This window comes from Clarias gariepinus, chromosome 11 (genome assembly GCF_024256425.1).
Source record: "Clarias gariepinus isolate MV-2021 ecotype Netherlands chromosome 11, CGAR_prim_01v2, whole genome shotgun sequence".
Classification (NCBI taxonomy): domain Eukaryota; kingdom Metazoa; phylum Chordata; class Actinopteri; order Siluriformes; family Clariidae; genus Clarias; species Clarias gariepinus.
The window spans coordinates 22,321,876-22,346,443 of record NC_071110.1 but is presented as its reverse complement, the minus strand read 5'-3'; the positions used below and the strand labels follow the sequence as shown (position 1 = coordinate 22,346,443).

The 24,568-nt window shown below is 37.6% G+C and overlaps 1 protein-coding gene across 2 annotated transcripts in view; it reads right to left on the bottom strand.

Moving 5' to 3' along the window:
* LOC128532832 (endothelial cell-selective adhesion molecule-like) overlaps positions 1–19,762 on the bottom strand; it is a 38,886-nt gene extending 19,124 nt beyond the window's left edge. For both annotated transcript variants that reach the window (XM_053506932.1, XM_053506933.1), the window contains exon 1: positions 19,492–19,762. In XM_053506932.1, coding sequence (XP_053362907.1) covers positions 19,492–19,558 — 67 coding nt within the window. In that variant the 5' untranslated portion in view covers positions 19,559–19,762. The remainder of the gene's footprint in view (positions 1–19,491) is intronic.
* Positions 19,763–24,568: the final 4,806 nt, after the last annotated feature.

Sequence of the window (24,568 nt, the reverse complement as noted above, 5' to 3'; positions counted from 1 at the left end):
GGCTACAAACCTGAGTTTAAATAGTAAATGCTAACCCACTCTTATCATTACCCAACATAACGTTAAGTAGCAGAGCAGCTGTGGTACGATACACATCACCACTCAGGCGTATAAAATTACAAGAGAAATCATGATTATTCCTATTAGTTCCCCATTTATGATTCCTTTTAGGTAGCATGAAAGAACGTTAGGCATGTATAAACTGTATTTAGCCTTACCTGATTATTAAGTGTGCACTGCAAACCTGAGCTTTTCTGATGATCGCCTCAATAAGATCCTTTAGGCTTATCGCGTTTAATCATTTTTTGGTAGTTGACGCCTTAAAGTTTCTATTGTTTTGTCTCCAGAGGGCATTGTGACTAATCAAAGTTTTAAAAGGATTATTGATGCACCAGGTTTTCAAGGGGCGTTCAAGTCAAACTGGGCGTTGATAAAGCATGGTGGTGGGAGTATGGAGCTAATTCTTTTCAACTTGGTCTGAGCACAGCTCTAAATTTTATATAGATATACAAGCAAAATAGAGTTGGAGGAACAATAAGAGACAAACTTACTCAAGAAACAAATATTTGTTTAGTCACAGTTTTCAAAAGAAGGCTATTATGTAAAATTTACAAAAAAAAACTCAGTAAGGGGAAAAAACATTCCCTGTTTTTTTTTTTGTAAACAAGCCAATTAGATAGTGACCTCATATAACGAGAGCCCTGCTCCCTGCTTGTTACTCAGATCTGCTGTTCTTCTGCTCTGTCTCAACAGTAGCTCATTTACTTACACACGCTAAAGGTTAGACAGGGAAAAATCGATTTAGTTATGAATCACGATTTTTTGTGTACCAATTCATGTAGCACCACACTGACTACAAAATCGACTTTTAAATGATTTATTACATTTATAATAGAAATGTCCCAGTCGATGAGACTGGATTTGTCTTTTTACAGCTTGATCATCCATGATCAGCCTTGCACATAACCGATTCTGTGCTGAATGCACACGCTTCTGAGTGGTGCAACAAAAAAAGCGCTTTTATGCAGACTCATTCCCAATGCTACTGAAAAAAGCCACTGATCTGCTTTTTTCTCCAAACTTAGCGAATGTAGAAAAAGGTAGCTCTTTGTTTAATTTCATTTTAAATTAAATGTTGATCTCTTGTATTTGAAGTTTGTGTTTTTTAAAGGTCGTGCTTGGTTTTTAACTGAGAAACCTAAAATAAGTAATGGTCGACACTTAATTACTCATATTTAATTCAGTTGTAAAGCTATTGAATATAGCTAAGGTATAAAACTGAGGGAGGCTGAAGTTTAAAAATGCCTTATATCAGAGTGTTTTAGTTTGAAAGTTAAATTCTCCAAAGTGTATCTATTAATTTTCAAACTAAAACAGTAGTTTTAGAAAGAAAGAAATAGTAAAATATAGGTACTTTAAATCCTTAGCCATGTTTTAAATAAAAACAGGCACAATAATAGCACTGAGGAGGCGAATTGCTTATTAAATATTTACAACAGGTCTCAGACTGTTAAGATTCCAATTTAACATACAGTTTTGCTCAACTCTCTCCACCCTGCAGCTCATGGGCCTTAACCTTGAGCATCACATCCCTTTAAGTTGCGAGACAAAAAAAAATGCTATTTATGTGACAATTTATTAAATGTTTTTCTTAGCATTTCTATGCCACTTTTCACACTTCTAGTCTAACTATTTCCAGCTTCATGCAATCTCCCATTTTAAAAAGCACATTTGTTAATTTCTCATGTACATACAAAATATTACCAAGCACTTGAAAATGGATATAACATTTATATGAATACTCATCAACAGGCAAATTAAATGAGACTGCCAGAGCCTTGGCTTGAGAATTAAACATACTCTGGGTGCAGTTATCTAAGGTTCTTAGAAGGTCTAAGGATTTTTTGTAATGATAAGTTTAAAATAGAAGGAATAAGTTTATCTTCTTGTGTATAAAGTAAAACACTGCGTTAAGTACATGAACCGTTAATGTTTCATTAACATTGCTTACAGTAAGCATCACCTTCAAATGTAGTTCCATGCAGCCATGTTTTGTAAAGATATATTTCCCTAATGTTTAAGATTAGGCAAACAGTAAGTTCCAACCAAACAACTTGATTGGACAAGAAGCAATCGATGAGAAGTGATAATGGTCAGTAACATCACAAGGATGTTTTACGATATGTTTTTAAATGTGACACATTTAATACGTCACATTTAAAAACAGACAGTTTTACTTTCAGTAAAAAATATCTTCAAGCTTGTACCTATGTCGGCATCACAGCAGTGCTATATCCGGAACAACAGCATGCTTTCTCGTGTGATATTGCTAAATCATATCAATAAAAATCATAAGCCCCTCATGTACTGGTATTTACTGTCACTATTTGTAGTATTTGTACCACAAACACTCAAATACCTGTACATATAGTACTCATTTAAGGGTAAGAAATTTCATTGTTTATTTCTGATGCTGTAGGCAGCCATTTGACACCAGTCTGTAAACAGGAAATAAAAAACTCAGTTAAGAACGTATGTGCTGCTTGATTAAATGTTAAACTCTTGTATTTAAAGTTAGTTAGTAAGTATTGTTTCAATGTATATATATATATATATATATATATATATATATATATATATATATATATATAGTATATATATAAAAATATCTTTTTCTTTCTTTTTACTGCACTGAACCCTAAATTTAAAACTGGAGCACGTATTGAACCACGACTTTTGCGTATTGTTACACCCCTTTTTAATACATGTTACAAACATTATATCGTTCTCTCTTTACCTTTAATCTTTGATGAAACCCTGAAACCCTGTGCCTTTACCATGTTGTAGAAGTACTACAGGTCATGCAATATATAAAACACTACAAAGCATGTAATTATAGACCAGCTTTACTTTTTATGCCTATTTCTTACTTATAATGCACTAAAGTGCGACAACTTATTGGCCGCCCACAAAAGGAACACAAAAGGAACAAAATAGGCAATGCACACTGGGTGAAAAATTCTAAATTCCATTTCGTTTAGAGTAAAGGAGACAAATCATATGCAGATAAAGATAATTAGGACTCTTATCTGGGTGTGTTTAGCTACCCTTTGATGTTACAATTTAGAACATACAGTATGCAGCAGCTTGTGCCATGTGCTGGTTTATCCTCGCTAATTAGACGCTGGGGAACAATTAGCTAGTGCATGAGAAATGACTAAATCTGGGAAGAAAACTGTGGCAAAACGAAATTGAGTTGTTCTGTGGACTGTGTGAAAAAAATCCAATAAATGTACAGTATAATCCAATCAATGACGGAGAGGCTCGCAGACAATCCGTGCAGGGCATTGGGGTGATTTGTCCATCAATCATTGCATGCATAATTTATTACTACATCCACTATGTGTATGTATTTAGACTATGTCAATGTTTTTCACATATACATTTATATTTTTTAATCCAGCTCTCTAAAAATTATTCAAAAATAACCTCTAATCTATTAAAATCTATAGAAGGCTCTGGTAGTATCCACAGCAGCTCTCTCTATCTTTCACTTCTGTATATATGGAAGTAACACAGCTCCAAGATGAGAAGTGTGTCCTTTCATTCCCTTGGCTGACTTCTAAATATTCACACCAGAGCCTGAGATGGCAGGGGTGCGTGAGCAATAAATGCTCTGGGAATTTCCAGGTCACAATATATATATTTTTTCCAGTCTGCTCCAGATAGCACAGCTTGCAGCTGCTCTCAAAATGTTGGCTGTTATGGGATGATAAGATATTGCTAGGTGCAGTTAGGAGCTGGTAGAAAAGGCAGAGGTTAGGGGGCTTTATGTTGAACATGTGGCTCATCTATATGCCTAATTACACATTTTATGAAAATTATACCTCATTTTTAGGTTTTTCGGATTGTTCGAACAGCAAGATATGAAAAATGTTTATGTCTAATAGTAATGCTTGATTATTGCTAATTGTGTTTAAATGTATATATCTGTATAATGCTTATTTTTTTCCTTAGTTAACTCATTGGCTTAGTATAACATTATACAATTTAGTTCATTTTGACAGCACCCTATTGAAACGTTATCTATCGCTACCACTTCAGTATTGCTCGTGGCAAAATTCACAGTTATTTTCATTGTTTTTATTTACTTCCTCTTCTTCTTCTTTGTCTTTCAGCTGTTCCCTTTCAGGGGTCGCCACAGCGAATCATCTGCCTCCATCTAACCCTATCCTCTGCATCCTCTTCTCTCACACCAACTAACTTTCTCACTGCATCCATGAATCACCTGTTTGGTCTTCCTCTAGACCTCCTGCCTGGCAGTTCCAACCGTAGCATCCTTCTACCGATATATTCACCATCTCTCCTCTGAACATGTCCAAACCACCTCAATCTGGCCTCTCTGACTTTATCTCCAAATCATCTAACGTGGGTTGTCCATTTGATGAACTCATTCTTGATCCTATCCATCCTTGTCACTCCCAAAGAGAACCTCAACATCTTCAGCTCTGCTAACTCCTGTCTTTTCTTCAGTGCCCGTGTCTCTAAGATGTAGAGCATTGCTGGTCTCACCGCTGGTCTCATTGTTTTTATTTACGAATTCGTTAAAATCGTTAATGGCTCTATTTGGGGTCTCTGTGCTTGAAAAGTTGACAGAATTAACCTGTGTCTCTTTTTAATTTTAAATACATATATTAATAATACATAAGTCAACATAAAAAAAAAAAAATTAAGTTTACATTTCTGGGCCATGATGCACTACTTTGGAACACTAAAGCAATAGGCTTTTTGTTCTTTTTTTCTTATAGAATCAATGTATTTCATTTTACACTGTAATCATTAAAGTTGAGATTGAACAATTGAAAATTGTTAATACTATATAAAGTATACATAATATTATACTCAATATGTACTGAGTATAATCTTTATTTAATAACCACAAGCTTAATTTTTATGTTAAATTATAAGTGGGCACAAACAGTCCTTAAGTTTTAACTTAAAGTCCTAACAGTTTTTTAATTAATGATCTCGCTGTTTTTATCCATTCCAAGGCTTTTCAGAAAAAAAAACTATATCATTGCATACAAATTAAATTGTAGAATGTATAATTAATTTGTAGATAAAAATATATAATCATTAACAAATCACTATGGTATAAGAGGGAAAGATTTTAGGAAAAGCTTTTATTGGAACTCAGCTTCACACTTTTTGGCAATTTTCACGACAGCACACTTCATTATCCTTATTTCTTCCCGTCACACAAAGATCATAAAATTCCCACTGCGTCCTAAAAATATTCAAGAATGCAGTGAGAACGGGATCAAAATGAAGTTCATTCCACTTTCTAACTGCATCCCTGTCAGGCTCTCAATGCAACCATCTGTTCACACACATGATTATGCACTCACACATGATCATGTACTCATCATGTCCGGTAAGATTTCACCACGCTCTTACCAGGTGCTTATTACACGTTTACTACATTGTCAATACGTTCAATGGGTAAAAATAATTTTATCATAAAGTGATGGTGTGAGGAATTGTGTACAGTATTTATTCTAATTTCTCAGAACATGACATTGGGACACTAGTGATTGGGAGTTTGAATCATTTTAGTTACTCGGTTTTTTGAATCTCATTCATCAAAATGAACAAATCTTTTTTCGAGTCATTTTATACATTTCATTCTTTTGATCACAAATAAAATAAAATGTTCAATACACAGACCCCCAACATGTCTACATATAAAAATGTTGGCTATAGTTCCAGTAATGAACATATTACAATGCAGCTAAGGACATATTCGTATAATCAACATATTCATAGTTGTTTGTTCTTCTGAATCCATTGCACTACATAGTGTCTATGGGAGTCATGTGACAAAAGAACAAATGATTTGGGCCTTGAAGAGTCATTGAGAAATAATCCCTTAATTCTGTTTCCTGTGTACTGCACTGCATACCGTCTATGGGAGTCACTGTTCAATTCTGTTTTCTGTACATAATCTACAAAGGTTTTGCGATGATTTGCGCATACGCATCCAGTGGAAAATGAACGAATCACTCTCCGAGACTACTCGTTCTTTTGAGTCACATTACAGACTCAGTCAAAAAGAACGAATCGTTCAGGAACGACCCATCACTTATAGACACTCTGGTAACCTGCTGCAGGTCCTTAAACATGGTAAAGACTTCTACAACAGTCTTCTACAATGCAGCATGAACCTACCAAGGCCATAGCACATGCCCGAAGAGATTGCTGTGAAACTTCAGTGACATTGAAAAATAGCATTTCAATGACAGCTCAATCAGAACGGCATGCTTGTATTACAGTACATCAGTGAAGTCCCTAAAAGGTATTAGATACTGTATGCAGTTAACTGGTCATGGCTACCACATTCGTATTGATTTATTCTTTTATCTTGCTTCACCATGTCCTCAATGGGCTTTTTAAAAAAAAATTACAGCTCCATGTTCAGTAATACAGTACTATGCCCTTATCAGTTTCTGCTGTGTTCAAGTTCTTACTGCGTTCACCCAAAGTTTTTGCAGCTGTAGGAATGTTCAGTGTGACGCAGTAACTTTACACAATAAGAGTGCAAAATACTGTATGGAAAAGTGTTTTGTGGAGTCTTCTGTCGAGTCTGCTGAGGAACAATACAACACGATACGTTTTAGAGAGTTCCCAGACAAAAAGATCTTCGAAGCCAATCACGAGGTATACACACAAAGAGCCATTTCAGCACAAAATACAAGCCAAGTTAAGAAGAACAGTGGACAGTTAACACCTCTAAAAGCTTGACTTTCAATCTTGAATCTAATGTATGCAGTAAGTGTTCTGATTTAAAATGTGTAAGAGCTGAGCAGTCCACAAATCATACTCAGGTTCAAGTAGTTTTCACACATGCTGCTCATTGGGCTTCAATCTAATTAAGTGGGAAAAATCATATGATAAATTAATAGTAATCGTAACATGAAAAAGTCTGGTTGTGCACAAAAAAAAAAGTATGATTCCACATTGGTTCTTTTTCTTATATTGTGAAGATGTGAAGACAGCTTTTTTTTTTTTAAACACACAATTTTTAACAGGCACAATTTATGTCATTATGGTGCAAATTTTCTGGTGCACATTAATTTATCAAAGGCCACTCTATTAAGGACTCCTGTACCTCCGCTCTAATCATGTGCATGACAGCAACCCAATGCATAAATTCAGACAGATACAACCCTAAAACGTTGGTTTTACATCAACTCAGAATGATTAAAATGTGTTCTCAGTGATTTTATGGCTTTGGCCCCAGGCGTGCTGGTTTGGTATTTTCATGTAGCAGGCTGTCGAAATTAGACAGCCTTCAGGCGGGTTGTGGTGATGGTGGCATAACAATGTGGGGCATACTTCCTTTGCACACTCTGGTTTCTTTAATAGCAATCCAGCATTGTTTGCAAAGTGTCAGAAAATCAAAAGGTATTGCTGCTGACCATCAGCATCCCTTTATAGCTGTAATTCGGAAAAATGGAATTGAACACATCAGAAAATGCTCACTTCCAGCAGGATATTATCACAAAACACATGTCACCTGCAACTGGCTCTAAGAACGTGACAATGTTTTCTGAATGAATGAATAAAAATTTATCGCAATAAATGCAGTTTTCACAAATGTGCAGCAATTATGTGAGGCAGTCATGTCAGCATGGATCAAAATCTCATAAGGCTGTTTCCAACACAATCTGTTTTAAGGTTTACGTGTTGGGTCCTACCAAGGATTATTGTGGTGTCCCTTAATAAAATCAATGTAAAGTAAATGTTAATGGTAAAAACAGGCAATTGAGGGTTAAAAGTTTTAAGCTTAAACACCTTCTGATTGTTTCTGAAACAACATACCTTTCACAGCATGAAGGCACATTATGAAAGATTAACAACTATTCAAAGTGATCTGGTAACTCGCAGACTGATTCCACGTTTTTTTCAAAGGACATGATTGCTTTACACCTTGGCCCAGCTCTCAAACTGGCCAATTTTCTACACTGTGTTCCAAATTATTATGCAAATTGTGCATATAGTGTAGTGTCATAAACATAGTTTAGTGTCATAAACATTAAATGTTCAGTTTTAAAATTAAACTCATGGATGGTGTTGTGTCTCGGGCTCTTTGGATCACTGAAATGAATCTCAGACACGTGTGATAATTAGATGCCAGATAAACCCAGTCAAAGGAAAAGTACTGAAGAAGGTTGCTCCACATTATTAAGCAGGCCACAGGTTTCAAGCAATATGGGAAAGAAAAAGGATATCTATGCTGCCGAAAAGCGTCAAATAGTGCAATGCCTTGGACAAGGTATGAAAACATTAGATATTTCAAGAAAACTTAAGCGTGATCATCGTGCTGTGAAGACATTTGTGGCTGATTCAGTGTACAGACAGGTTTGTGCAGATAAAGGCAGAAAGGTTTCTGCCAGACAAATTCATCGGATTAAGAGCAGCTGCTAAAATGCCATTACAAAGCATCAAACAGGTATTTAAAGCTACTGGTGCCTCTGGAGTACCATGAGACTCAAGGTGTAGGATCCTTCAGAGGCTTGCAGTTGTGCATAAACCTACTATTCAGTCACCCCCAATCAATGCTCACAAGCAGAAACGGTTGCAGTGGGCCCAGGCATACATGAAGACTAATTTTTAAACAGTCTTGGTTACTGATGAGTGTTGTGCAACCCTGGATGGTCCAGATGGATGGAGTAGTGGATGGTTGGTGGCTGGCCACCATGTCCCAACAAGGCTGCGACATCAGCAAGGAGGTGCCAGACTCATGTTTTGGGCTGGAATCATGTGACTGACCACTTTCTTCCATGGTAATAAAAGAAGAAATGTGCCTTCCGTAACAAATCACAAAATCATTTTTATGGATGACAATGCACCATCTAATGCTGCAAAGAATACCTCTGTGTCATTGGCTGCTATGGGCATAAAAGATCATGGTGTGGCCACAAAGCTCCCCTGACCTCAAACCCAAAACCTTTGGAGCATCCTTAAGCAAAAGATCTAAGAGGGTGGGAGGCGGTTTGCATTGAAACATCAGCTTTGGGAGGCTATTCTGACATCCTGCAAAGAAATTCAAGCAGAAACTGTCCAAAAACTCACAAGTTCAATGGATGCAGGGATTGTAAAGGTAATATTAAAGAAGGGGTCCTATGTCAAGATGCAACATGCCCTGTTAGGATGTTTTTGATTAAAATAGCTTTTAATTTCAGTAAATATGACCCCGTAAAGCTGCAAATTCAACAAAAGCCCATTTTCAGTTCTTACAGCCTATAAAATGTTTTAACTCTGTTGTGCATAATAATTTGGAACAGTGCATTTTCAGTTTTTTATTTTTGAAATAAATATTGTTATCAATAGGACGTTTGTTCAATAAAATTCTAATGATACACTTATGGTTGATAACTAGAAAATTATACTGCCTGTCATTTGCATTGACTAATTATGGAAATCAGAGAAAGCTTGAAGCATCATGCTCTGGGGGTGCTTTTCTGCACAGGGGACAGAACGACTGCACTGTATTAAGGAGAGGATGAACGGGGCCATGTATTGTGACATATTGGGCAAAAATCTGCTTCCCTCAGTCAGATCATTGAAGATGGATCGTGGCTGGGTCTTCCAACATGACAATGATTCAAAGCACACAGCCAGGAAAACCAAGGAGTGGCTCCGTAAGAAGCATATGGCCTAAAATAACAGTCCTTTGAGGGTCAGAAATCTGGCTGATAAGCAAGTGATCAAATACTTATTTGACACAGTAATTCACAAATAAATTGTAAAAAAAATCATACAATGTGATTTCTGTATTTCTCTTTTGTCTCTCACAGTGGAAATGTACCTATGCTGAAAATTGTAGACCCCTCCATGATTTGTGAGTACTGTAAGAGAACTTTCAAAATTACAGGGTGATCAAATACTTATTGACCTCACTCTATGTATTTACAATCTGCGGTAGGTGTATAGTAGGTGGTACCTTGTGGTTTTGCGAGCTGCCAATAAACACAAAGAGAAAAAGAAGTTAACTTTGGTGATATGCCTAATATTGTTGCCATTTCACATTTTAAATGGTCTTCGCGTTTTAAATGGTGTTCCACTTTCATGTTTAGGTTGGCTCTCATATTTGAAGTGGACTCAAGCACTCTAACACTGATCCAGGCACAGGCACAATATGGAGTGTTCACATTACAGAAACACACCAAACTTTGTGGTTAAGTGTATTCTCTGTGGTCAGTTCAGTCATGGTTGATTATATCTTCTTGTACATGATGTTATGTTAGCATTTTTCCCCAGCATCCAATTATTTGTTACAACTAAACGAACAAGACATTTCATTTTGAAGACAAGGATCTGAGCTCACATTTATAACATGACCATTCTTCATGATGGATCTGCTCTATAGGACAAATGTGATAAGGCTTGATGATGAGCAGCTGCACAGATGACAGTAAAGTGCAGATGGGTGGAGACGGTAATGGATTTAATAAAACTGCTGGAGACGCAGGGCGGAAAAGTCTCTCTCATTTAGACCAGGCAATTCTGCAGGTGTGATGGAAAATGAAGCTTAAAGACAAATATGCACGTTAATCTGATGAGTGTCCCTAGCTGGCTGACTAAATCGGGTCCTTTAGACCTTATTAGCCTGGCGCAACCGTGCCTCACCTAACTAAATCCAGAGTCATCCACATGGCTGGTAAATCAATTGTGCATGGCACTGGTCTAAGCTCATGTAAAAAGATAACAAAATAAAATATGCAGCATAAGTAAATTATTACTATTTCATGTCTATAACATATTATTAAAGAACTGAGTATTCATCCAGACTAACAACTGAGCAGTATAAATTAGGCAAAAGGATATGATATGCATTACCTTCAATAAATAAAGTTATCATTGTTAAGATACTATGGGACAACCTGAACCATAATTACCATAATTAATGTATTTGCCAAAGATCTGTAGGAATATTTGATGCCATTCTTGTTTGCTAAGCAGTTCAATAATTGATCCTGCATGGACTTGTTCATTAAAGCAAACATTCCCCTCCATAATCCTCAGTCCACTTCTAATCTACTTCACCTCCTAATACATCTGAACCCGGCAATCATCTCTGTTCAGCCTGGATTACATGGCTGGGGAGGAGGAACAGAATAAAATGTAGGTTGTTTTTAGGGACAGTCCTGAGATCTATAGTGTTGAGGTTATTGTACAGAGATGCATGAAAAATCATGTTTTGGGAACTCAACTTATTTGAAATTAATGAAAATATAATTAGTGCACATGCAGTTTTTTGCTCGAGATCGGGCATAAATATAATGCCATGCAGCAGCGATGACATTTTATTTCAACCTATGATGATCAAATTTTGCAGTTAATCCACAGTTCATATGTCTGTCGATTTATGCAAACATTTCCATACAGATCATTGATCAACTGTGGTTCGTTTACATCTAGTGAAAAACCCTGATGAGATAAAGTACAGCATTAAACTGTCATATAACTCTTCTGTCATCATATTTATTATTTTTTGTTTAGATTATATTATAATTTTGAACAAACTACAAAATCATTTTTGGCAATGTGTGAGTAGTTTAGAGCACACGACCTGTAGGATTATCTAAGAATGGCAACATTTTTCTACCTAAAATTAAAACAAATATGCCCCTGTGTGGTGCAGCAGTAAAGAGCTCGCCCTGTCATCTGGGGATCGGAAGTGCGAATCCTGGGAGATGCTGTAGCCTTCAGCAGTCGGGAGCCTAGAGAGAGCTGATTGGACGAGCTCTCTCAGAGGGGAAAGACGGGAGGCACTTTAGCACTTTACATCAGGTGCGGCTCTAAGCCAATTATGGGCATCTGTGAGGGTACACAAGCAGAAGGAGCAGGTAGCGCTATACTCCGAGTGTGTTACGCTGCTCTCATTGGTGCCTGAGCAAACTTTTCAAAAAGATGCGGTCGGTCGGCGTCACATGTACATTAATAGTCTTGCAATCCCTAGTTAGTGGTTGTAGCCCAACAACCGAGTTTATATATATATATATATATATATATATATATATATATATATATATATATATATATATATATAAAAGGTTTTGGAGTCAGTGTGACAATACACGAATTTCTACACAAAAAAAATCACAATATATAACAGGATTATTTTTTTCCCCTGTTTCTACTGATTGCTACTCACGCATCAGTCTGTATTAATGCACAAAACTGGCTAGCTGTATTACATTACATTATTTACCACTTTTTTGCTGTTGTCTTAGCATTCCAGGCACCATAGCACTAGGCAGCATATTTCACATGCCTGCTTGACTTGAAATTTATAAATTCTTCATACCATCTGATCTGAAACACAGACTCCATGCCATGAGGAAGACGTGACCTGCCTCCCTCACACAGAGCAAGCCACGGCCCTACTTATCAGGGTGAGAGCCTTATTACCGTGGTCAGTCTCCCCAGGTCCACCTGCTGTAAATCAGCATGGCCCTCGCCCGTGGCTCATGCAATTTTCAAAGTGTTCAAAAGATCACAAGACATGATTGGATAAAGCCGGAGTGCACGTACAGAGGAGCTGTACGGCTTGACTGCATCATTACTCCGAGGACCTTTGCCCTGACTGCATCATTACTTCCAGCAGGCTGTGAAATAAATTGAGGGCTTCAGGGATAAAGATATTGCAGCACCTGTTTGTGTGTCTCTGCGTGTGTGTGTATGTGTGTGTATGTTTTTGGAATATGTGAAAATTTGCACTAAAATTCATGAGGAAGACGCGTCATCTGCTTAGTGATTCAGCAGGCGGATTACTTTAGTGACTTTCAGGTTTATAGGATATATTAGCCACAGATTCCGTGCTTCAATTTTCTTTTTGCAAATCATCACCTGCGGTTTCTTCCACTGCAATATTCAGACATTATGTGAACAGTTCTGAATACGCCACTTGATTGAGCAGTGATGATCATTATACTGTCCTACTCCGTCTTCTAAACTGACCAACAGCAGGTTGTTTACAAACCAGTACTACCGTTTAGGGAGAATGAAGCGAAAAGTCCGTCTACTGAAATGACTTCCTTTTACACTGAAATGACTTCCTTCTACACTGAAATGACTTCTGGTTACACTGAGAATTTCATAGCTGTATGTGGTGCATCTCATAGTTGTGTGTGCGCGCGTCTCATAGGTGTGTGTGCATAGAGAGTTTGTGTGTGTGTGTATGTGCATGCATCTCATAGTTGTGTGTGCGCGCGTCTCATGGATGTGTGTGCACGGAGAGTTTGTGTGTATGTGCGTGCATCTCATAGTTGTGTGTGCGTGCGTCTTATAGGTGCGTGTGCATGGGGAGTTTGTGTGTATGTGTGCGCGTCTCATATGTAGTTGTTTGAGCAGTTAGTAGTATATATGTATGTGTGACTGTTTCATATATGTGTATGCAAGTGTTTCATGTGTGTGTGCATGAGTGAAGTTATCTCTCTCTCTCTCTCTCTCTCACTTTTAACAATGGTCACTGTCTCAAAGCAGCTTCACAAAATGAAAAGAAATTTTATGGAATAAATACATTGGACAGTTCTAAACCAACCTTTCTGAATAAGGGACTGCTTTTGGAAGGCACACAGAATATAGGAAAAAATGTCAAATGCCAGTTGTATGATGAAAAAGGTAAAATATACAGCATTATGTTCTGTTTGTTATAAAATTCATTCTGCTTCATTAAAAGCTCCTTTGGTCCAAACCAGCAGGATTTAACTAACATATGTCAGATCAATTACAGTATACTGGAATTCATTGAAACAGGACAGACTTGATTAAGTGAAACATTTTTTTTTCTTCTGATATGTAATTTCTGTGCTGTGCAGGGAGCCAGTATAATTGCTTCTTGTACTGAGAACCAGCTTTTATAATGATCAGGGGTGAACTGAGCCTATCTGTTATCACAGATGGATCAGTCACTGGTAGGGACTTTTAACAGTCTGAAAAAGTGAATTTCTTAAAATAACAACATCAAGATCCAGCTGTCTGAACCCACCTGAGTGCAGATGTCAGGTTAAAACACCCACACATAATGTTCACAGCCAACAACAGTTAATACTCTACTTTAGGAACGTACCTATGTGCATGTGAATGCCATTGTCTGCCAGCTGAATTTTAAATCCCATTTCTTAAATAGCTCAAACGTATTTAACTATAAGTAGTAAAGAAAAACCTTATGCAAATTCCAAAAATACAGCTGAATTACTATTAAATGGACATTTAGATTTCTCCCCAACCGTCAACGCTTAACAATGGCACAGTGATGCAACTAAATCCTGTGGTAGGCGATAACGACACTTACAAATGCAAAACCCATGAATAAGAAATGAGTCAAGAAACGCAGGTATGCAGAAAGTCATTAACCCTAACTTTAGGGAGATTACAAGCTTGTTTACACTGTAATGATTGACATACATCACTGTCAACATGAGAGCTTAAACAGTTCATCTGTGCTGAGCTAAATCCTTCATTCCACCTGGGTACATATTGCTTCAGTAAATTATTTAAAGATAGCTATATTAAATGTGCATGAGAGATTAAAATGCAAACATTCCTTCAGCTAAACTAAAGCAGGGAACTGGTAGAAACAGATGGACCATAGGGGTGTGAAGATGCCTCGCAATGCAACATTATGACTTTGTGGCACTGTGGAAATATGCAAATCATACTGTTAATATCAGCATTTTCTTAATTATGTATCTTATACAGCTGCACAGATGAATAAGAGGTCCTCATTTGCGGCTAAAAATATACTATATAAAAGATGTATATAATACATAGAAGATGCTAATTACAATCCATGCTAAACCAATTGTTTAATATATAAACACAACTCTGACTTACTTACCAATTATTTAAATTTCCTCACACTCAGTGAATTGTTTCATGTTGTTTCATTTTTCAACAAATGTCTGCAAAATAATCAGTTCACATAAACACAATGGTCTTCTTTAGTATTCACTAATTTGATCACAAAAACAGGAAACAACGAAAGAAACTAAGCCACAATGTCATTGTTTGCTGTGTGTATTCTCCCTATACACACACTGCTTAGCTGTGTACCGTGCAACACATCAGAACTCGACAGAGTCTCAACATTTCCCGACTCGCCCTGAAATTCCACAGAAAAAAAGGCCACTATCTGTTAAGTAAGAAAAAGGGGCAGGTGCTCAATCCTCTTTTGATGTTTATGTGTGAACATTCCTGCTTCTGTAGCTAGTCTGTGCCAATAGGATTGCTTTAGATTGCATATGTTATAGGTTGTACAGTCACACAGCTATGGTATAAGGCCTTGTTCACACAGGCGTTAAGTTTTTGGAACGAACGCGCTCTGAACGTCCTAGACGTTTATGTTGCATTTTGTAGTGGCGCTTGATTGACTTCTACACCGGCGTTGGTTTGTCTCTGTCTAACGTCGGCCTGCAGCCCAAATTGTAGTTTTTGTGTTAACCTGTGGGGGCAGTGTGTCGGGAACTGGATATGAAAGCCCGCCGCTACCGGGTTCACTCTTTGACTGCACAATGTCGGATTAAAGGAAGTTTTTTTTGTGGTTTATGAAGAAATGAAAATCTCCGTGTAAGTTTTTCACAATTATTTTTTTTTTATTTTGCCCTTTTCCGCATTTTCCTATGTATAGCATGTAGGATCATGGGATATATCCGGTCCTCCGAAGCGTAAAATGAACGCGCAGAAAACAAACTAGAAGCGGTTTTCTTGCGTTCGTTGGGTTTTGAACGGCAAGAAAAAGCTGCATGCAAAGTTTTTTAATGCCGTATAAACGCGCAGCTGGACAAACGCACGTCACCAAAGCCCGTGTGAACACACTCATTGACTCCCATGTGTAGAAAACACTCGCCGCTTGATCCGCGCTTACCGGACGCTACAAACGCAAAAAAAACCGCTCGATTTTAACGCCCGTGTGAACAAAGCCTTAGTATTAAAAAAAACCTCACAACTCACTCCAGTCTCATGCCAGGAGTATCCACAATGGCTGAAAAAGAAGCTGCAAAAGTGCCAGAAACGTTCTTTTTATTTAGTTAATTTGTTTTTAAGTGTGCATTTATTTGGGTATTTCTGTTAATGTGCTGGTCACCACAGTTTCATTTCTTGCAATTCTCCCAATACACAGACCACACTTGGGCACGCATATGTCCATATTATTAGCTTTGCGACAGTCAAAACGCTATTCTGTATTGAACATAAGATAAGATATTCAGCTCACCGGAGATCAGATTCAGGGATCACAAACCAGCCTATGCAAAAACACCTGTGAATATAACACTTCACATGATTATACCACAGTCAGCGCTTGCTCACAAGCAACAAGCAACACACACAGGTTTGTGAACCTTTCAGCCCCAGAATCAGAATCACAAACTCCGTAAATAACTGTATTCCATTGCATAGATATAATGATATTATATGAATGAGCACCGGCATAGTGGTGACTATAACTATAACCGAATTTGTGCATTTGCCGCGTAATGCATTAAATTCTTAAAAAAAGAGGAAAAAAAATCTGTCACTTACCTTTACACACCTTTCAATAAAAAAATGCTGATTTACAAGGGATATTATTTACAAATTAAAAATGACAAATAACTTTTTGGGATTATTTCTCAGCTGAAATATACAGTAAATCTTAATATCCACTGCCTGATCAAAAAAGGAGCCTGAACACAGTAATATTTTGTCAGGTATTGCTCGCACAAGTTCATGTAATACCACAACATATATTTGCACCCAGAGTTGCATTTAGTAGGCGGCACGGTGGTGTAGTGTATAGAAGATGAGTGAGTGAGTAAGTGAGTTGCATTTAGTTTTAGACAAGATCTTGCATTGATAAAGAGAGAGTTGAACTTTTCTGTAGGTCATCTGTAGCAAATCCACAAAACTTTAAACAGGGTTACAGTCAGAAGACATTATGTGTGACTATGATTCCTTGTGCTCCCAGAATCAAAAGTAATCCCCTCATTCCACTAAACTGCATTTGCTCCTCACATCTCTGCATTTAAAGTTGTCGTTGTCAGTAATTATTCTGGAGCGATCCCACATCGAGCCGTTAAAGGTTTTAACAAATGCGTAAAAACATGAAAACAACTCTACAGCAAATTTTGACACGAGGCAATAAGAAAGTGTTAGTGACATGATACCGTTTCAATAGCGAGCGGTTAACGAATTTAACAATGTTATATTGAGACATAAAAAATTGATAACGACACTGTACTGTCGCTAACAACATGAAGCGAAATTCAAATGACGCTATCAACTATTATTGAGGTGTTAACAATATGATAACCTCATATCATCCTGTTTACGGATAGACACCAACCTATAGACATTGGAGAAATGGGAAGGACATGTGCCCCATAGTCCCATTTGACCTACAGTATTTCACATGCTCAGGTGTAGTGCCACCAGCGCGCACAAGTGAAGAGAAATAAATGTCAGTACTTACAGTGACATTAAAATATTTACAGGTCACAGGTTAGGTTATATACAGAAAATAATCCCATCATAGCCATCTTTACCCAAATTCTAGGAAGCAGATTGGCTGTGCCTTCAGGGAGGCGTACTTGCACTACAGTATATGGAGCAGCTTGACAAGATTCTAGCATCAGGTGTCTCAGACGTGATATCCTTCATCCTCTCTGGCATTGCCCACTTGGTCTAAACAAGCAAAAAAGAGAGAAGAACCTTCCAGAAGGACAACCTTCTCTGCAGCAATCCACCAATCTCTATATGGTAGAGTGGCCAGAGAGTCTCATCAGACCTGAGAATTTTGTTTCCCATGGTCTGAGCGTCCTTTAGGTGCCTTTTAGCAAACTCCAGGCAGGCTGCCATGTGCCTTTTCCTAAGGAGTGGTTTCCGTCTTGCCACTCTACCATATAGGCCTGATTGGTGGATTACTGCAGAGATGGTTGTCTTTCTGGAAGGTTCTTCTCTCTCCACAGAGGACCTCTGGAGCGCTGACAGAGTGACCATCGGGTTCTTGACAATTTTAAAATGTACATTGCAGAAAAATCCTTCTTATTCTTCTTCTTGTCTTTCCACTCTACCCTACCTATCTTTTTTAGGTCATGAACAGTTATATAAACATTTCACTGCATCACACCGTGTATGGTCATGTATGTGACAAATAATAATAATTATTTTTTATTATTATTTCAAGGATGGCATTAGTGTGTGACTAAAGTTTTTGCTCTTTACACATTATTCAAATACTGGGGCTTCTGCAACAGTATATACCTGACAGTTTAAGAGGAAGGAAATTTGTAAAACTGATCTTCAAAAATTCTAGTTGAATACAGTATGTTTGTAAAAGATGATTTTCCCATTGTATTTAGCACTCCTATCTTGTCTGTTCTCACCACCAAAACCAAGCAGATGAGAAATTTGTCAGAAAAACGAGATCATAAGCACTTATGACGCATCTACACCCGCCTGGCCCGATCCCAAAGAATAATCAATGTAATACAAATCACCAAAAAGGCAATGCTGGGCAAGACAGAAAGATATCAGGACACCCAGAACATCACAGCCTGCCACAGAACAAGTTCACTTCATGGAGGCCCCATCCCACAACCCAAAGCACCCCAAGGATCTAACCGGAAAGTCTCGGTGCCAGACACACAAGTGAGGGCCAGATCTGAGCCAGTGGCACAAGGGGAATGTAAAACCTTAGTGGCTTTAATATTAAAGTTTAATCTAAAAGTGTTAAACTTAAAGTATCTATCTATCTATCTATCTATCTATCTATTTGTCTGTCTGTCTATCTCTCTGTCTTGCTTGCACTGTGCATCAGGTTAAACCTTAGCCAGTCAGATGTGTCTAGGAAAAAGGGCTTGATTTATGTGTTCTAATTACGGTTCATGCTACAGTTTCCTGTATTTTGTCTTTTAAATACATACAGTTGTACTGTTAAGGAAAAGAGAGGCACAGTACATTCTAGAAGCATAGAGCATCTACTTAAAAGATACATTTCTTTACTACTTTTTCAGTATTTAAACCCCAAAGTAAGCACTCAGCAGAAATATACCGTGAATGTGTACAATCTTGAAATGAATTAGGGCATTTTGATTATTATTTGCATTAGAAAAGCAAGTCCAGTATATTTCCAGTTTTTTAACACACATTTACACACTTTTTCCCACGTGGTGAAATCATGCATCATTCTTTCTTCACGAGACATACGATGGCACGCGCAGTAAGGGGATGCATTTTGCATTTTGTCCTCCACATGTTGATATTTAAACTGTTATTGATACAGTATGTGTTCAGCATGTTCACCAGTTTAAATGAAGTGGGATAAGACAACTCCGTCATCACTTATTAAAACTACTGTAGCTAAGATGCTAAACACACACCAGTAATAGTTTAAACATTAATACTGTATGTGAAAAGTTAAAGAACAGAAAATGTCCTTTTTACCTGGGAAAAGCCGCAGCAAAGTGACAACCAAGAAGACTCCGAGTCTCCAGGAAAACACCTTGTCCATTTGCCCACACACACCGATACCTTTTGCGTAAAGACATGCAGAGACAATCACGTTGTAAAAGGTTGTCCACACTTCTTATCCACTCTGTTTTTGCGAAAGCTACAATAAAAAAATCGCCCAATTAAAAATATATCCGCTTTATCCAGCGAAAGACTCCGACTGCATTTTACCTACAGAGTGCTGCTTACCTACCGCGCTTAAGGCTTTACTTCTCTCTCTCTCTCTCTCTCTCTCTCTCCGCCTCCCCTGGTCTCTCTGTGTTACTTTCTATCTGTCTATCTTCCTGCCAGTGTATGTTCTTCTTCTTCTTCTTCGTCCACCTGTCTGTCTCTCTGTCTCTCTCGCTCTCTGTCTCTCGCTCTCTCTGTGCCACTCTCTCTTGCCCCCCCACCTCAAGATTCAAGATTCAAAGGTGCTTAATTGGCATGACAAATATTTACATTCGTATTGCAAAAGTTTAGAAATGAGTCACAAGAATAAAACAGGAGCAGATAGTTAAAATAAATAAATAAATAAGAAAATAAATAAATATATGTAAAATAAAAGAGTACAGACATTTAGTTAACGTCAAAGATAAAGTGACTTTTGCAAAAAGGAATTCACACACGCACACACACACACAGTAATAATAATAATGAGAGTGATCCGTGTGTATTTTTGTATTTGTTTGTGTGTGTAGTGTGTTCATACTTCGCCCCACACTTGGTTGCGTGTGTGTACTGTGCTGCTAGTGTGTAGCGCTCCCGGTGCTCCCCAGTAGGTGGGGCAGTTTGTCCGGGTCTGGGAGACAGATGAAGTTGGGAATGATTTTATTGAATTTCGTGAAGAATTCAGTGCAAATGTCGTGATATTTCTGGCATAATTCTCTCTCTCTCTCTCTCTCTCTCTCTCTCTCATCCTTTCTTTCTCTGCCTCCCTGTTTCCTTTGCCTTTCTTTCTGTCTACCTATTTGTCTTTCTGTCTGCCAGTGTACGTTTTTCTCTCTCTCTCTCTCTGCTTTCCAGGTCCCTCTGTCTATTTCTCTGCCTGTCTGTTTGTTTGCACATCCTGACGCCTACATGCTCCCTTTACCTGCAAATAGAGCGTGCGCTCCTCGCGCTGCTCCAATGTTTTGTCATCCCCTACCTCTGCCAGTTGTATGCGCCGTCACTGTTAACGCTCTGAGCTCGACCTAATATACACATTTTCACCGTAGACAACACTGCCTACTGTTACATTCGGTGAGGAACGCCTGTGACACGCTCACAGTATGACATAAAAGTTGATGATGGTGCTGCCTACTGTTAAATTCGGTGTGGAACTCCTATAATACGCTTAAAGTAGGCTATAACATAAGAGTTGATGATGATGTGCCAAATGTTACATTTGATAAAAAATGCCTGTGACACATAAGCAATTGTTATGTCATAGTATGACATAACAATTGCTGCCTACTGTTACATTCAGTGAAGATGGCCTGTAATGCACCTGTGACGGAACTACCTGAGCAAACGCATAAAGCCACAAGAATTTCAGTTAATATTCTTTGTCATTAACAGCTTTTACAAAATGTACATTTAATATGGTCCCTTTCCAGTTATTAATATGGTAATTTAACTACCATGGGGAAAAAAAAAAAAAAAAAGACTTTTGGTTATGATAGTACAGTATCACCCAGTATTGAGATATAAACAGACATTCTAAATTATGTCTAAAACCCGATTAATAACACAACAACAAACAATCGTGCTCCCCAAATAATGACTTTTCAAGTAGGTAGTATGAATTGGAGAGCACTTTAAACATATCTTTTTCACCAGAAAGTGGTCATACACTGCCATAATTAAACAGGAAATTCATAATGAAAATCAGTTTAATTGAGGTCTTAACAGTCAGCATATCCAAAGTAAATACACAAGCACATAAGCATTTATCAACCAAAGCAAGGTTTGTGTGACTATCCTAACAGGAATAAAATAACTGCACATTCAGCACAATTTGTATATCTATTATTATCTTATGCATCCATTACTGCTTTTCTTGAATTTGACCTACAATACAATGTTACATTTTTACCAGTAGATGGCAGCCACGTCATCTAAAAAAAATAATTTAGCAGTCAGATGAGGCGTTTAATTAAAATGAAACACCAGTGTGTAAAAAAAAAAAAAAGAGTTTTACCTGTAACATATAATAATAATAATAATAGGAGTTTATTAGCTTTGCTAGTTCGGAAAATGTATCCTTGTTTGTTTTTTTCACCAAGGTAAATGGCTGGCATTTCAGAAAAAAAAAAGATGAGATTACATAATCCATCTTAAAATTTCATTAGCATCAATACTGTACTACCTTCAACCAGATAAAGCTTTCTTGCAAGGTGGTTAAAATAGCAACACTCAGCATATCCTTAGGTTAGAATTCTTGTAACAGAACACAAATGTTTATGTTCATACTGTAGGCTATATCAGGTTATCTGATGCAAGGCAGTCTTACTGATACAACCTAGGTTTGATTTCTGGTCATGGAACCAACCCCAGCCATTGAGAGGTTGTATGAGCCAGTGCACCCCTAGTGCAGGTCAGAAGGTTGGATAAATTGGGGAGGGTTGCAGGGAGGTACACAACACTAGAGAATTATCACAACACAAATACACATAGCGAAAATACAAAATACCAGTCCAAAAATAAACTTTTTATAATTTTTTAAATGACATTTAGTCCAAATAATTAAAATCGGCACGGTGGTGTAGTGTTCAGCACTGTTGCCTTGCACATCCTTAGTCCGGGTTCGATTCCTATATCGGTGTTCATGGAGTTTGCATGCTCTTCCTGTGCTTGGTGGGTTTCCTCCGAGTACTCCGGTTTCCTTCCACAGTCCAAAGACGCAGATTCGGCTATTTGGCGTTCCTATATTGCCCATAGTGTGTGAATGAGTGTGAAGCAGCACTGAATACAGGATAAAACGGTCTAGATGATGAGTAAGTGAGTGACTCACAGTAAAGGAGAGGTTACCTTGATTACAGAATTTTTTTTGCAGTCCCCCTGCAATAGAGAAAACTGATGTAGGATTTATTAATGTCAGGCTTTTATTTGTTGTGGGTTGTTAATTCTGTATTGCTACGTATCATTAAGGGTGCACTTACACCAGCACTGACCATTCACCTGCATGTGAGCAGGGGTAGCTCAGTGGTTAAGGCATTGGACTACGGTTCAGAAGATCCCAGGTTCAAACCCCACAACCGCCAAGTTGCCGCTGTTGGGCCCTTGAGCAAGGCCCTTAACCCTCAACTGCTCAGATGTGTAATTAGATAAAAATGTAAGTCGCTCTGGATAAGAGCGTCTGCCAAATGCCTAAATGACTAAATGTATGTGCAGGTGTAGTCAGCATGACCCCAATTCAGGGTTTTCCTTTTCAACGCCACTTGTTACTCATCATCTAATACAGGCTTCTGACAAATACAGAAAGATACTTCAAACTTAGCAATGAATTTAAGTTCAGAAGTATGCAGATAATATAAGAGGAGAGAGCCACCTTCTTTGTATTGAAGAAGATGGCCCAGAGGAACCTCTACAGATTTTTGCACACAACAGAGATGGAAGAATTTTGAGAAATTGTCAAAATTACTTTTATTAAATAGTTTGCACTGGTCTGCTGCGAAGTTGATTTCTTTATTGAAAAACAATGAAAGTAAAATGAAATAAAATGTGTTTTTTTTTTAATAACATTGCTTTATATACACAACACTTTTAACATGCAACAGATTAATATACGCACAAGTTCTCACCTTAAGGCGACGCTCCAGTGATTCAATTTCTAGTGTTGCTTATATGCAAATATGAAAATATGCAAGTATACGTTATCTGGCAAAAAAAATTATAAAATAAAAAAATAAAAGCAACTAAAGGTACCTGACAACAAAAAAACTCTATTAGTATTTATAAGAAAATACAACCCATAAAATTCTCAATATTATCAAAGAAAAAACCAATAATGCAGGAAAAACACAAAGTAATACAACTAAGATCACAGTAGCCTAGACATCATATGCAGTTAAATAAAGTAAGCCTGCATAAAAACGTTAAGCATGTTCAAAAGCCTTCAAGTGACAGAGATAGAAATTTATTAAATCATATAATGAAAACAAATCATAGTAGTAAACTTACATTTCACCATGTTACTTGTGGTGCAAGTGCCTCTTGGAATGCCAGCAACCACTGGTCGCCCTTTATTAAGGGACAGAGCCAGCTCTTCAGATGGGGTGAGGGGAGGTGGAGGTGGGCCCCCGTCGTTAGACGGGTTTCAGTCTTCTTTCTATTACTGTAGCTACATGACAAAAAGAATATACTAAATCATGTTTAATTAATAGTTCAGTGATCATGTAATCAAATATTACCTTTTTGCAGAATGTTTTTGTGTTGCATTTTTACTTGGCTTCTGGCTCCAGAAGGATTACACCTTATTAAATAAGAAACCATACAGGGAGTGCAGAATTATTAGGCAAGTTGTATTTTTGAGGAATAATTTTTATTATTGAACAACAAACATGTTCTCAATGAACCCAAAAAACTCATTAATATCAAAGCTGAATATTTTTGGAAGTAGTTTTTAGTTTGTTTTTAGTTTTAGCTATTTTAGGGGGATATCTGTGTGTGCAGGTGACTATTACTGTGCATAATTATTAGGCAACTTAACAAAAAACAAATATATACCCATTTTAATTATTTATTTTTACCAGTGAAACCAATATAACATCTCCACATTCACAAATATACATTTCTGACATTCTAAAACAAAACAAAAACAAATTAGTGACCACTATAGCCACCTTTCTTTGCAAGGACACTTAAAAGCCTGCCATCCATGGATTCTGTCAGTGTTTTGATCTGTTCACCATCAACATTGCGTGCAGCAGCAACCACAGCCTCCCAGACACTGTTCAGAGAGGTGTACTGTTTTCCCTCCTTGTAAATCTCACATTTGATGATGGACCACAAGTTCTTAATGGGGTTCAGATCAGGTAAACAAGGAGGC